General features: G+C 34.3%; 1 protein-coding gene across 1 annotated transcript in view; it reads right to left on the bottom strand.

Moving 5' to 3' along the window:
• Positions 1–4997: 4997 nt before the first annotated feature.
• PDCD10 (programmed cell death 10) overlaps positions 4998–14350 on the bottom strand; it is a 47369-nt gene continuing 38016 nt past the window's right edge. Inside the window, exons 6-8 of the mRNA XM_081085921.1 lie at positions 8865–8943; positions 8608–8690; positions 4998–6026 (exon numbers count right to left, since the gene is read on the bottom strand). Coding sequence (XP_080942047.1) covers positions 5945–6026; positions 8608–8690; positions 8865–8943 — 244 coding nt within the window. The 3' untranslated portion in view covers positions 4998–5944. The remainder of the gene's footprint in view (positions 6027–8607; positions 8691–8864; positions 8944–14350) is intronic.

Consider the following 14350-nt stretch of genomic DNA (forward strand, 5'->3'; position numbering starts at 1 on the left):
AGACACTTTCACAAACAGTACAGCACAGGGCCAGTGAACAGCAAAAAAAAAAAAAGTAAGGATATATGTTCTGGACTTATATTGAATACTACATCTAATAATAGAGAGTATATAATCTTCTCATGTAGGCCTGAAACATTTACACAGATATGCAAAAATCTAACCATATATTAGGGCACATAGAATATATGAGCAGGCACTATAAAGTTATTACAAACTACATGATAAATATCTATCTATATAAAAGCCTAAGTGACCGTTATGACCGAACGACCAGTCAACCAGTCACTATGATGCACAGTGACCACAAGGGGGCAAATGCTCAATGCAGAAGCTTCCTCTTGGTGGTCAGTGCACTCCCACAGACAACCTCCCATGGCAGGCCAATGTCCCATGGTTCCTCCCTGTAGCCGGCCAGCCCCAATTGGCCCCAATCTGGGCCGGCTAGCAACCTCTCGTGGTCCCTCCCTCTGGCTGGCCAGCCCCAATTGGTACCTCCTCCCCACCTCCAGCTGGCCAGCCCCAACAGGGACTGGCAAGATGGCCCCGATCGTCCCCGATCGCCAGCCAGGCCAAGGGACCCCACCCGTGCAAGAATTCGTGCACCGGGCCTCTAGTATCTAATAAAACTACACAAGCAAATGTCCTTTGACTCAGTAATACCACTTCTAGGAAATCTACTCTTAAGGTATACCTTAAAACAAAAACGAATGTGTAAGATCATTCATTGTAATAGTATTTGTAATTTTACAAAGTACTGAACACCAGCGGATAGGATAAAATATGGTACCTACATGACATGTACATTGAGCATCTACAAAAGAAAAAAGAGAAAGATCTCTATGAACTTACATAGAGTGATTACTGGAAATGTTTAGTGAAAATGCAAAGTCCATCAGAGCATGTATGTGAAGTAGCTAATAAGCACATGAAAAGGTGCTCAACTTCATTTACCATTAGGGAAATGAAAATTTTAACAATGATACCACTTTGTATCTACAAGAATGTCTATAAAAATATTGGTGAGCGTGTGGAGAAATAAGAATCCGCATACATTGCTGGTGGGAATATAAATTGGTAGAGCTACTTGGAAATCAGTTTGACAGTTAAATATGATGTTCTTTATAGATAGAGGCAAAAAAGCATCAGACAGATTGTCAAACTACAGCAGGAAGGCTGGAGAGGGTTGCGGGGGGAGCGGGGGTAAAGAGATCAACCGAAGGACTTGTATGCATGTATATAAGCATAATCAATGTACACAAGACACTGGGCGGGGGGGGGGGGGGGGGGGAGCATGTGCCAGGGGGTAGGGGAAGCTGGGGGAAGGTCAATAGGGAAAAAAAGGAGACAAATGTACTACTATTTGTAATGCTTTAAACAATAAAATAAAATTTTTAAAAAAGTTAAATATGAATTTGTTATACAATCCAACAATTCCACTCAAAAGAAATGAAAACCATGTCCACATAACAACTTGCAGGTGAATGTTCATTGCAGCATGATGCATAGTCCAAAAGTAAACAACCCAAATGTCCATCAGCTTTTACATGGATAACAAAACATGCATAATTCAAATGGAATACTATTCAGAAATACTGAAATGCTGATATATGCAATGACATGGATGGACTCTGAACACATTATGCTTAAAAGAAGCCAGATTCAAAAGATATCACTGTATTTCTATGAAATGCCCAGAAAAGAAAAATCTATTAACAGAAACTAGCTACTGGTTGCCTGGAACTAGAGAGGACCAGGGTGAGGTGGGAACAAGGTTTAACTGTAACCAGGCATGAGGAATTCTGTTGGGATTTTGAAAATGTGTCTGAAGCTGGGTTGTTGTTGTCAGTGCACAATTCTTAAAATGGGTGAATTTTGTGGCATTGAATTTTACCTCAATATTTTTTTAAAGGACATTGATGTGAATTTCACAGGATGTAAGTTACACATTTAAAAATCTTAAGAGCATGTATATAAAATGACCAACCCTCCCTATTTGTTTAATTTGCCCAGTTTTTAGCTTTAATGTAAAGTTCTATATCCCAGGAAAAGTTCTATCCTAAGCAAACCAAGACTGGTCTCCCTGTATGTATGCTACCTTTTGTGTAAGAGGGGGAATAAGAAAACACATTTACTATTTTTCTTCATAAAATGAAACACCCGGGAAAAAACAGTGAAGTTAGATACCTACAGGGTTGGGGGTTGGGGAGATGGGGCTGAAGAGAGATGAATGACACTTCTCTCAGTATAACTTTTGGTAGTTGTGATTTTTGGAGGCATGTTAATGGTTTATATTTAAAAAATAAAATTAAACCAAGGATGGGGGCGGGAGGGCAGACCTTATACTTGGAAGAAAACGGAAACAAATGAACCCAATTTATTTCAAATAAGTAACACAGTAAAAGAAAAAAAAAGAATGAATCAAAGTAATTTGTGAACACAATGTAATTACATGTCTTTGGTCTGGAGCAGGGTACAGATAGGGAGAGGATACAGACAATCTTGCAGGCTTTTAAGTGTGTTTTTATACATTCTATGGGCAAAAGCAAGGAAAACTATTTTAGCTGTATTATCGGATTGAACAAGTGAATAAACTGATGGACTTTTTAAAGAGCCAGAATTCTGAGGAAAAAGGAACAGAGAAATATGAAATGGGAAAACAAGAAAGAACCCTATGAGGACAGATGGAATTGGAGGTTCAGTGAACGCATGATTTCTAAATCAAATGTGGATATGAGCACATGTAAAATGTATGTGTACATGCATATTTCCTATTCTGCTGAACAGGCCTAGCAGCAGGAAAACACCCAGTAAAGGTGAACATACCCAGCAGCCAGGGTTCCTTGGAAAAACTGCCGATTCTAGATCCTGGAACATCTTTTATTTACGATGGTGTGAAAAAAAAAAAAAAGATAGCAGATGCCACAAGGAATTAGGACTCAGAAGCTCCTATCGGCCAAATCTAAGACAATTAAGACAAAGTAAGGCATGAAATGCAAGTCCTGGAAAAAATAGAAAATCAGGTGTCCAAAACAATAGTTAATATAAACGTTCACATGGATAGTTACGAAGAAGAAAGGAGTGCTCCTGCTTACAGCAGAATGCTAACTGGTACACGAGGAAGAAATGCTATAATTAGAAAATCACCATTTTGCAACTATCAAAATAAAGACGGAATAAGCAAGAATCATCAATGGATGCTAAATCCTGGGGGGAAATGTTAGCATGGATTTAAAGAGTCTCCCACAGATTGTGATACCTGATGACACAGCATCACCAATGTGGTATCCTAAGCATGCACAATCTGAATCTAATGAGGAAACCCAAAATGAAGAACATACTATTAAAAAAGGAGGATAGAGGAGAAGGAAGACTGTATTCTTCGGAAACATGTCACAGCTGTAAAAGACAAAGGGGACCATGGAAATTATCTAGAGTCAAGGAGATTTCAGGGAGGGTAAATAAGCAAATGTTAAAATAAAAATGGTAAAATTTCAGTAATAGTTGAATCTGGGTAAAAGATGTATAGATGTTCTTTGTACTATTCTGATTTTTGCCAATTTTCTGAAAATTTAAAATCATTTCCAAGTGGAGGTAGAAGAGGGCTTAGAGGGGATAAATGGTGATGGAAAAAATAAAATTATATATATATATACACATATATATGTATATATACACACACACACTATATATATATACACACATATATATGTATACACACACACACACACACACACACACACATACATATACTTAAAAGATAAAGTCATTTCCATAAAAAGTTAAAAAAAAAAGAAGGGATTGATATTGGGTTGCCAATCTCATGCTTTGCCTGATAAGGTTATTAAAATGCAATCATTCAAAAAAACAACCCTACCACCTACGATTATATCATTTTCTTTCAAGAAAGTGTGAGGGGACATTTTGAACATCCAAAAAATAGCCATTATCACCAAAGAATGACCCTTCAAAACCAAATTTAGATTTATAAAAAAGCCTTATCCTAGTTTTTTCCACTTCCATGTGGATCAAGGAGAGCCTGTCAGCTTTGTGTTACAGATTCAATATTCTAAACAAGGTCCATTTTTGCCAATGGATGAAGTACAGTGTGGTGAAAAGAGCATGGAGTCTGGAGATAAACACTGAATTCAAGCCCTGGCTCCAGCTGGTACCAGCTCCTATAACTATTAGGCAGACAGATAAATCACAGGACTATTAAGAGAATTAATGTACTTAGAATAGTGCTTCCCACAGAGAAGGTGATCAAGGTCTCCTTGTCTTCCTTTCCTTGGGAGCCACTTTTCTGTTCTCTGGAAAAGTATCTGACTAGGACCACATTGGCCTTTCCCCACCAAGATTACGTAAGAAACTGAGCTATCCCGAGAATAAGTCTCCTTTCTCGAGGTAAGTTTCATGAAAAACAAAGACGGAGATATTGGACAGTGGAAAAAAAGATAGAAGGCTTATGAAAACAGATAAGCTGTGGCATGGTAGCTAATTTGTTCTGTTAAAGAGGTAAAGACAACAGGAGGAAGTACTGGTTTATGTTAGAAAAGTCTGATAAAAAAATTACATGTTATTTTCATATACTCATATCTATTTTGCAAATGACCACCCATCTACTTCTAAGAGTAAATAATAGTTTTATGTAAAAAACAAATAGTATTAAAATAACCAATTCTATTCTTTTTACTGGCTTGGAAGAAAAAAAACAACATCAATTCAATAAAATGTCCATAAATTATGAGATTTCATCCAGTAGTCTGTTGTTTTGCTTCTTTCCACATATTTTCTGTTTACATCTAACAGGACAATTTATTCCTTTTCTATTGCCAATGATAGCAGTTCTTTTAAAATCTTTTTGAAAAAGAAGAAAAATTTAAAAAGTAACTAAATTCATTATAGCAAAAAAATTGTACTGCCAACAGAAATGTAGTTTAACATTTAAAATCTTTATAAAAAATAAACAAATTCTAATTTTTCCTTTATTTCATAACTGAAAAATGAAAATGCTTATTTACATGAATATTTGATACATAATTTCCTTAATACTTCTCTATGGTGAAATAAAACTATATATATATTTAAAGAGAGTAAATAATATTAACACTCATGACAATTTCAAACCAATGAGCACTGGTATAGCTTCAAATTACTATTAGTTGTGGCTATTCTTGGGGAAAAGGCGCAAAGCTTATTAGGGCCTAGCACACAAGAAATACTTAATTTTACATTGTCAGAGTTCAAAAAGTGGCATCATAGCGTGAAAACACTATAAATTGACATCTCGCTCATATGTCTCTTAAAACAGGCTGGAAAAATAGTCAGTACCCTATATAAATAAAAAAATATTTCCATTGACTACTTTTTGCCCAGAGTGATTAAGGACAAAAAAATAAAAATTCTTGCTGCTAAATTATTTGATAAACTGCTGACAAGCTCCCATTAAAAGTTCTTTAGACATTAACCCAAGTAATCTTGGTCTTATGGTTATATATTTATATTACATATATATATATCAACTTTTTCAAGTAAAGAAATGTTTAACAGATGTAAACTATTTATTGAATATTTGCCACCAAATATTGTTAAATACATTATCTTGCAGCATATCGCTTTCAAGTTAAAATGTCAGAAACAAACACCAATATTTACAATTCTTTTAAGGAATGTTATATAATGACACATTAAGGCGTAAATTCTTTTGGCTTATAATTCTTAAAAGAATGATAATAGCAAAAGTGATGCAAAATCTTCAGTGTGAGATTATGATTAAGCTACATTTTACAAAAATATGGTGTAAGATGGCAATAATCCCATTCAACATCCTGGATTAGATCCCTTCAGGAGGGACTGATAATTTATACAGTCAAACTTTAAAATTTACAGATAAAGGCAGTTCAATACTGCCACTGAGAAGTACATCTCTTAACATATACAACTTTCAGGCCACAGTTTTGAAGGTCTGAAGTATCAAGTTGGTTTGATGAATTAGTCGGTTGGCACTCATGAACACGTTTATTGCCCTGTTTGAAGAAAAAAAAAAAAAAAGAACAAGCATTAATTTTATCCAAAAAACTCATTCTTTAAAAATATTTATACTAACCCCACCCAATAACAGTAGCAATGAAATCAATTTAGAAGAAAAAAGGTCGAGAAAGTACGTAGTATCATAAATTTTATTCCAGATTGGAATTGAATGGAACTCAATCATTTGAAACTATCTAGGAATTACTGCCCCCTAGTGGTTCTGGTTGGTAATTAGGTGTTGGTGGGCTGCTAATGATGGCTTCTGAACCACCAGGGTTCATCTATAAGTCGAACAAATAACTGACTCAAATGTAGTTTCCCGCTGTGGTTCATAGAAGTTACCAAATTAAAATCTGCATTAAATATTACACTCAGTCTCAAAATCTATATGGCAATGGGCATTATAAATACTAAAGAAAAACCTAATTACTTTCAAATATGATTCACCCCAATCTCTCATACCTTCTTTCAAAAAAACAAATCTGAGAATTCTAAACTGCTTTTAGAATTAATCTACTTTTAAAACAAAATAATCATGCAGTTTCAATATTTTGGAGCTGACAACATATATGTTCTTAAAAATATGTTGTGCTGTACCACATTTCCTATCAACCCATCCTCATGCAACTAGAGGACAGAGCCGATGCCCTTGTCCCACCATGTGGCCTTATCAGGCTTTTAATTGCATAGCTAAAGATTTTATCTTCATCTTAGACATTTATCAAAAAAGAGGGACCCCAACGAATTAGTTGAATCAATGCAAATTCATCCCTCTATTGAAAGACAGATCAAAGATCAGGCTGTTGTAATAACTTTCAGTTTGAGGAAACAGGTACAAAACTAATGGCACATTAATCATACACAACTAATTGTAATTTAAAGAAGCTGCTGAATGGAGAAAAAGTAGTGGCAGGAAGCCTAAATAATCTATATGCCTGTTAGAACTGTTAAAAAATTGAAAGTAAATCATTTCAGATTAATGAAAATTAGGCTCTAAATGAATTTCTATCTTTCAACGTGCTTTTTCCGTGACAGTTCTTAATTAGTTAGAAACAGAAATAATGATCCCAAGATGTAAATTATTCTTTTAATGTGTTTTCTGGTTATTTGGGCTTAGCAGAGATGAAGGAAAAACAGATGCAAGTTTATTTTCAGAACACACCTGCCAGCTTATTAAACTAAATCATGAAGGGGCATTTCCCTGAGACAACCTGAATAGTAATATGGAACAACAAAAAACCACTAATACTTTAGCTCAGTATTTTAAATTCATAATATAAATGTAAATATTTTGATCTATTTGAACTATAAAATATAGCTTTAAAAATCAAGACCATTCTAATATACTATCTTATTATTTTTAAATTTTATTACAATAATATTCAATAATTTGGCACAGATATAGGGATTTTAAAACTTCTATAGGATAGCATGGTAGGTCATGCCAACTATAGCTGAAGTAGTCACTATTTTTCTAATTTTAAACAGTTAGAAAATGGTTTTGTCAACAAAATTTTCTGAATTTTACTTGATACAAAAATTCTCTATCAGGTTCAATGCCACAGAACACATGGCCTCTGCAACACCTATACCTTTTATGTACATATCTATAGGTAAAAACACATAAAATATTTGGTTTTCTGGGGTGTTTAACAGCCAACTGTATATAAATTGAAAAATAACAAGCCATTTACCTTTTCAGTATACTTCCTGTGAAAGTGTCTCTCCTGCCAGGACAATGAATCACAACCTTTGCAGCACTGTGAAGTCACCTAGTACACTTGTATACAACTCCTAAAACCTGGTCCCACTCTAAGCCAACTGAGTCAGAATCTCTGAAGGTGGGTGGAGCCAAGGCACTAGGATTTTTAAAAACTGAAATCAGGGAAATCTAATGTGCAAACAGGACTAAGAACCATTGTTTTAACTTTAGTGCAGCAGCTCTCAACAGACCTAACATATCACTATCTATCATCTGGGAACAACTTAGAAATAAATGCAAATTCTTGGATCCATCCTAGACAATGAGAAATCTGGGGGTGGAACCCAAAAGCGATTTGTGCTTTAACAAGCCCTCCAGGGGATTCTGATGCTACTAAAAATGTTGGGCCAAGAAGTCAAATCTCACCTTGTTTCTGTATGGAATGCAGGCTAAGAATTACGTTTATGTTTTTAAAAATGGTAAAATTAAGAAAAAATCAAAATAATATGTGATGAGTGACTGAAAATTTCAGTGTCTATAAATAAAGTTTTATTAGAACATGGCTATAATGCCCACTTGTTTCCATGGCTGCCTTTGCACTACAACAGCACAGGTGAGGTGGGCAATTGCAAAGAGCTCACCAAGTCAAAATATTTGCTATCTGGCCCCTTTCAGAAAAAGGTCTGCCAACTCCTGTCCTAGACTGGTATGGCTGGATTATCACCATTCACTTTTTATTTTAACAGTTAGTAGTTGGTAGACCTTTTTCTGACCTTGGCACTACAGTAAAAAGACTTTAATTTATATGGTCTTAGTATAATACAAACCATATGATTTAATTTTAAAAGAGAAGGATGATAAGTAAAAGTACTTACTTGCCATCTTTAAAATAGGTTTTCAGAGTATCACTGAAACTTTTGGAGTACTTTACAAATTCTTTCTTTTGGTGTTCAAGTGCCTACAGACAACAAAAACAATTAAGAAAAAAATGCTAAATAAGAAAAGAGAAATGACACAAAAGCCCAAAGTCAAAGATAGGAGGTTATTCCCAGTAATCAAACCATCTTAGTATTTAATTCAATAAAATAACTAGGTGCAAACTAACATCTAGGATGGCTTCTAGTAAACTTACCCTGCGGTTCTGGTATTGATATTTCTTGAAGACATTATTCACTGTATCAAGAAGTTCTTTTATTGCACTAGCAATATCCCTGTGAGTTAAGAAAAAAAGAATCTTCTTAAAATCAGTTACATTTGAAAGAAGTTTGTATATATATTTTTAAAGAATCTTTATTGTTGAAAGCATTACACGTGCCCCTTTTTTTTCTGTATATGTCTTTTTAAGAATTACTAACCACACTGTAATTACCATACTAACACTATGTCAAGAGCAAACATCTGACTGGCTGATTGAGTGGGGGTTTTAGCATGTACCCTTCTGTGATCCTGACTTCTGCACTGCTGACCACACATTCCACATCAACTTTCCCAAATTATTAACATTTCTTTCAGTATTATTGACTTAAATTCAAAAGAATATGCCTCTGCCTCTCATCTTTTCCAGTTATAATTTTTCCTTTCTCTAATATAGCTGACTTTGTTACCACATACTGTTTTTCTATCTCATGAACAATTATATGAAATTTTGCTATTACATGTAACTCATTTCTATATTTACCAACACTCCCAGTTACATACCTAATAATTTGTTTTGAAATATTTCCTCCTCAGACATAGCTCTTCTCTTGAAACATTTACCTCTTTCTAACAACCACGTATCCGTCCCTTCCAAACCTATATTTATGTATTTAAAGTATACTTAAATTTCTGGGAGAGACAATATCAGATTATTTTTCTACCTTAACCTTTCCAGCAATCATCCTTCAGGTGTCCGCCAAAGGCTGTATACACACTTTAAATGCTGATAACTCACTTAATTTTCACTCCTTTTCAAGTTTAACTAATTTGAAATAATGGGTGAAGCTAGACGAAGCTTTGACAAAGAAAATTTATCCATTAGACTATTTTATGGGGATACATAAAAGATGAAGTTTACTGTCCAAAACTGGCAATAGTTGACAAACTGAGGGCACACAAATACCAAACAAAATGATTCTTGATGTTTGCGATTCCATTGCTTCTCGTTATCAGCAGTGCTTGGACCAGAATGGTCATCAGTTTGAAAACGGTGTTGACAAAAAACAAAACAAAAAATTAATCATTTCTATAGATTATTTTAAATTTTGAAAATGAACTGTATGTTAATAAACACTGACTTTATAATCATTCAAAGTGTGTATACATTTTTAGGGGAGACCCTATCTATGCATCAATATCTTCCTCCCCTTAAGAGAAGAAATATTTTTTTGACTATCCTTCCTATTCATGTACCGTTTTTTTCTGAACTCTTCCTCTATTTTATATCTATGCTCTTTTCATATTCTAGCTTAAAGCAATCTTTCTTGGTCAAACTGAACTTAACATAATTCTGCATTTATAAGTAGTCTCATATTCTCTAAGGCAAGCCTTCTCTTCTTCACATCCATTCTCTTTGCTGTTCAAATGCAATCCAAGTGTGAAGATATGAATTAGTAAGATATACATCCAGACTATCCCAAATATAGCTTTATCATTGACTTTTTAATCACAAATGTCAGATTTCAGTTATTTTACACCTATAACAATCTTTCTGCTTTGCTATTAAAGAAAAAAGAAGGTTCAGTGTGCAGACTGTCCAGCTTTCTGGACAGGTGTGTGTTTCACAGCATATTTCTAGTAAATCAGCATGTGGAAATTCTAAAAGTTGTAGATAGGATTTTGGAATGAAGAAATATATTTTCGCCTATTCTAAAGTAGTAATGGCATTTCAATAAATACTTACTTATTACATCCTGATGTCAAACATCAGCCTCAGGCTGAAACATTAAAACATTACATGTTCAAATAAAATGAAGAATTTTACATATAAATGACATTTGTGGACTCGTGTTTTTGCCTCTAGTTTAGTAAAAACAGTTTTAAGTTATATAACTGTTATTGCATTTGTAGGTTTAAGCAAGTTGAATTCTGCTATATTGCTGTGATGGCTGTAAGTCCACCTATGCTTAGTAAAACGGAGTCACATGACCATCCTATTATGTGAGAAAAATTACAGTTTCCACAAGTAAAAAATGTCAAATCTCTGCATATGGATGATTCTTTAAATTCACAATGAACCTATTTAAAACAAAATGTAATGCAGCAGATTACAGTGATCAGAGAACTGTTTACACACAGCCATACTTTGTGATATACTTTAAAATTTTACTAAAAAGAATAAAAATGTACATTCAGTGCTAATCAACATGAACATATGTTCCATGTACAATGATAATAGCTGCATTCCATAGGTCAAAAGAGCAGTTCTGAAATTGGCAGCTCGCTCCCTCACCTAAGAGAAAAAAAAATGGCAGGGGCAGAGAAGGGAAGGGTGGGTTTAGTGAACAGTACTCCATCCTACTAATAAATATTGGGAATCTGTGCTTTAAAAGAAAATGAAAAAAAAAAAAAAAAGGTCCCCAGGTGATTCTGCTGATAAACCTGGTTTAGAAGCCACTTTGTAGGAACTCAGAATCTAGAGCTAAGGTTTGATCTATTATTCGCCACAGCACTTTATAGAGAACTAGGCTGTTTATCCTTAGGCCTGGCCTTCTCTAAAATAACCTACAGCTGTTTATGTTAAATATTATGTCATCTGTATGTTCATAGAACATTTTCTTTTATGGAACCAAGGAAGCTAAATTATATTAGCAAATACCTGAGGGTTTGGCTCCAAGAAGAGAAAGTCCCCACAGGCCCCCCCCCCCCTCCGCCTCTCTCACACACACACACACACACACACACACACACACACACACAAAACATACAATACTTTAATTAAAGAACTAGGGAAAACTTGAGGGTAAAAGAACTATAGTATAATTATATGCTGAGTTAATGGTTTCTATGATAAGGGACACACAAGTATTTGCAGCTATTAAGAGGGGCAACTTTGGGGAAACATAATACTAAAAGAGAGGACAACAGGCATCAGATGAAATATAAACATACATCCTATCAAAAAATTGCACAGAATAACAGAGTTTCTAATCACATCACCCTAATTTGTGTATGTTTATGCAAACACTCTAAAGGAAGGAATTTCCTATGCTGTATGTTTGCTCTAGACAGGTCAGTTCTGGAAAAGCTAATTTGAAGCTATCATGGAAACCAAACCATGGCGAACATTTTGCCTATGAATATGCAAATGGAGATTATAATGAGTAAATAGATAAATGCATAGCGTTCTGGTCTATTAAATCACAAGTCTCTACTAGTCATCCATTAATTGGAATGTGTCAGACTTTTAAAAGAATCCCATGAATTAATTTTATAAAATATTTGCATAAGCTCAAATGTAATCAAACAGAAACATTCATTAATCAAAAGTACTTTAAAATATTTGTTTGCTGGATCATTTTTCCTAATCAACTCCATAGAGAGAAATTGAAATAAACAAACCTTACTTCACAATGCCAGAATGTGCTGTCGGTAGATGCTATTTCTTTCCATTCTCACAACTATTACCCTCATCTTCACAGGCAGAAACTAGAAATATAGAATCTAAGCATCTTATCCAAGGTCACAAAGCTAAATATTGAAGTGGAGATTCAAACCTAATTCTGCTAACACATACAGAATTATCTGGTTATTTATTAGCTGACAGGATGTTCTTTCTACTCTGGTATAACCTATAACATGTACAGTACTTAGTATAGTAGGTATTTCATACATACTTACTGAAAAATACTGCTAAAATAAATGAATAAAGAGCATAACTACCTTAAATATGAGAAAGTAGAATATTTGAAAAGAAAGATAATAAGTACACAATATGTGTGGCCTAAAGGATAAACCATTTTCATGTTGCTAAAACTTTTAACCACCAATTTGTTAATGTAACAGTGGTAATAACATATCAAAATCTATCTTTCTCTCTATCAGATCAGTAATACAAATAATTGCAGCTTTAGCTATGTATGCTAATTCATACATTGTTGATTAGTCTTAGAAATAAAAACATATTATCAACAAACATTCCATGGCAAATTATCCCTAAAACGTTTAAAATATAAATTTTAATTGCCAATAATATTAATTCAGTTGTGCAGAGTACTCTCCAGAACTGAAGTATTACTATTGTTCCGTAAATGAGAGACAAGACCCTTAATTCAGTCTGTGTCAGTGACTATGGACAAGAGTCTTAGGCTCTTGATCTCAACATCCTTACGATTAAAATGCAGCTGCTAATAAAGTGGTTTTCAAACTGTATCTCTCTGGGGCCAGACTGGGTTTAACAGATGCTTCAGGGATTCCACAGGGGGAGAGAGGGAGTCAAAATAGCAGGATAAGGACTCCGGGTCAGTCACTTCTATCCTGGCTACAATGACAACATCGTTCTCCCTCTCACCTACTGGCATTCTATATAATATGTCTTTTATCAAACTTCTTCCAAACAATAGAAACTTTTCATTCAATTACCAAATTAGATCAACACTGTGAATCTGTAATAGGGAAGCAGCAGAGAAGACCCTGGAGTCAGTCTACTTGGTTTCAAACCAGGCTCTCCCGTCTTACCAGCTCTGTGAACTTGGAAAAGTTATTTAATTTCTGATGCCTCAATTTCCTCATCTATTACAGGGCTTTGTAATAAGTTAGTATGTTATAAAGTACTTTAAAAAGTGGTTAGCATGTAAGTTCTATATAAGTGATTAATATTATTAATATAATATTGATTCTGTAAATCTCTACTTGAATGACCTGAAGCAAAATTTGCTGAAAATATTATTTTAAGAACGTCAAATCTTCACAGAAGTGTAGTACACATCATCAAAACAATTTTAAACTTAATTATTAGAAAATTGTAGAAGTAAGTTTTTTAAACAGCTGTGTTTGAGATCATTGACAATTTATCCTTTTATGGACCAAACATGTTTACTTTATACCAAATTAAAAATCCATAAACAGTTGATTGTCTTCCTTCTTCACATATTAAAAATAGTTTAAGGAAGTTGGGGCTTCTCACTAATGGCAAAATATTTACCTTAGGGTTTGTATCCCATTGCACAGATTTTGGCTAGTCAATGAAGCCTTTATCATACCTTCCGGTCCTCAATTAGAAGACTGAAGCAAGGGACATTCCTTGATAGCTGGGTTGGGCACCCATCATGAACATTTTCTAAAATGGGACATACTTCTCCCTCTGTATCACTCAAAAGAGGTGCCCGAACTAGTTAAAATAGCATTTTGCAATGTAAATTACAAAGGATACCATTTCTGAGAAATGTTAATATTTATTCCAAGTGAGCCTTCCTAAATTCTTTAATAATATGAAATTTCATGCAATCACTAAATCTTTCCTTTCTAGCAATTTCTAGCTGTGATTTCACCAACAGGTTAACAGCGTGACTGCAATTATTCCAAGATTTCTGTTTTCTATGCACAAAGAGTACATGACTTATCCTAATGACTTGTGCCATTTCTAAAATAAAAACAATGGTATCCTTTGTTATTAAGCTGTATAATTTATCCAAAACTTCT

The sequence above is a fragment of the Myotis nattereri genome (assembly GCF_964212035.1).
Source record: "Myotis nattereri genome assembly, chromosome: 3".
Taxonomy (NCBI): Eukaryota; Metazoa; Chordata; class Mammalia; order Chiroptera; family Vespertilionidae; genus Myotis; species Myotis nattereri.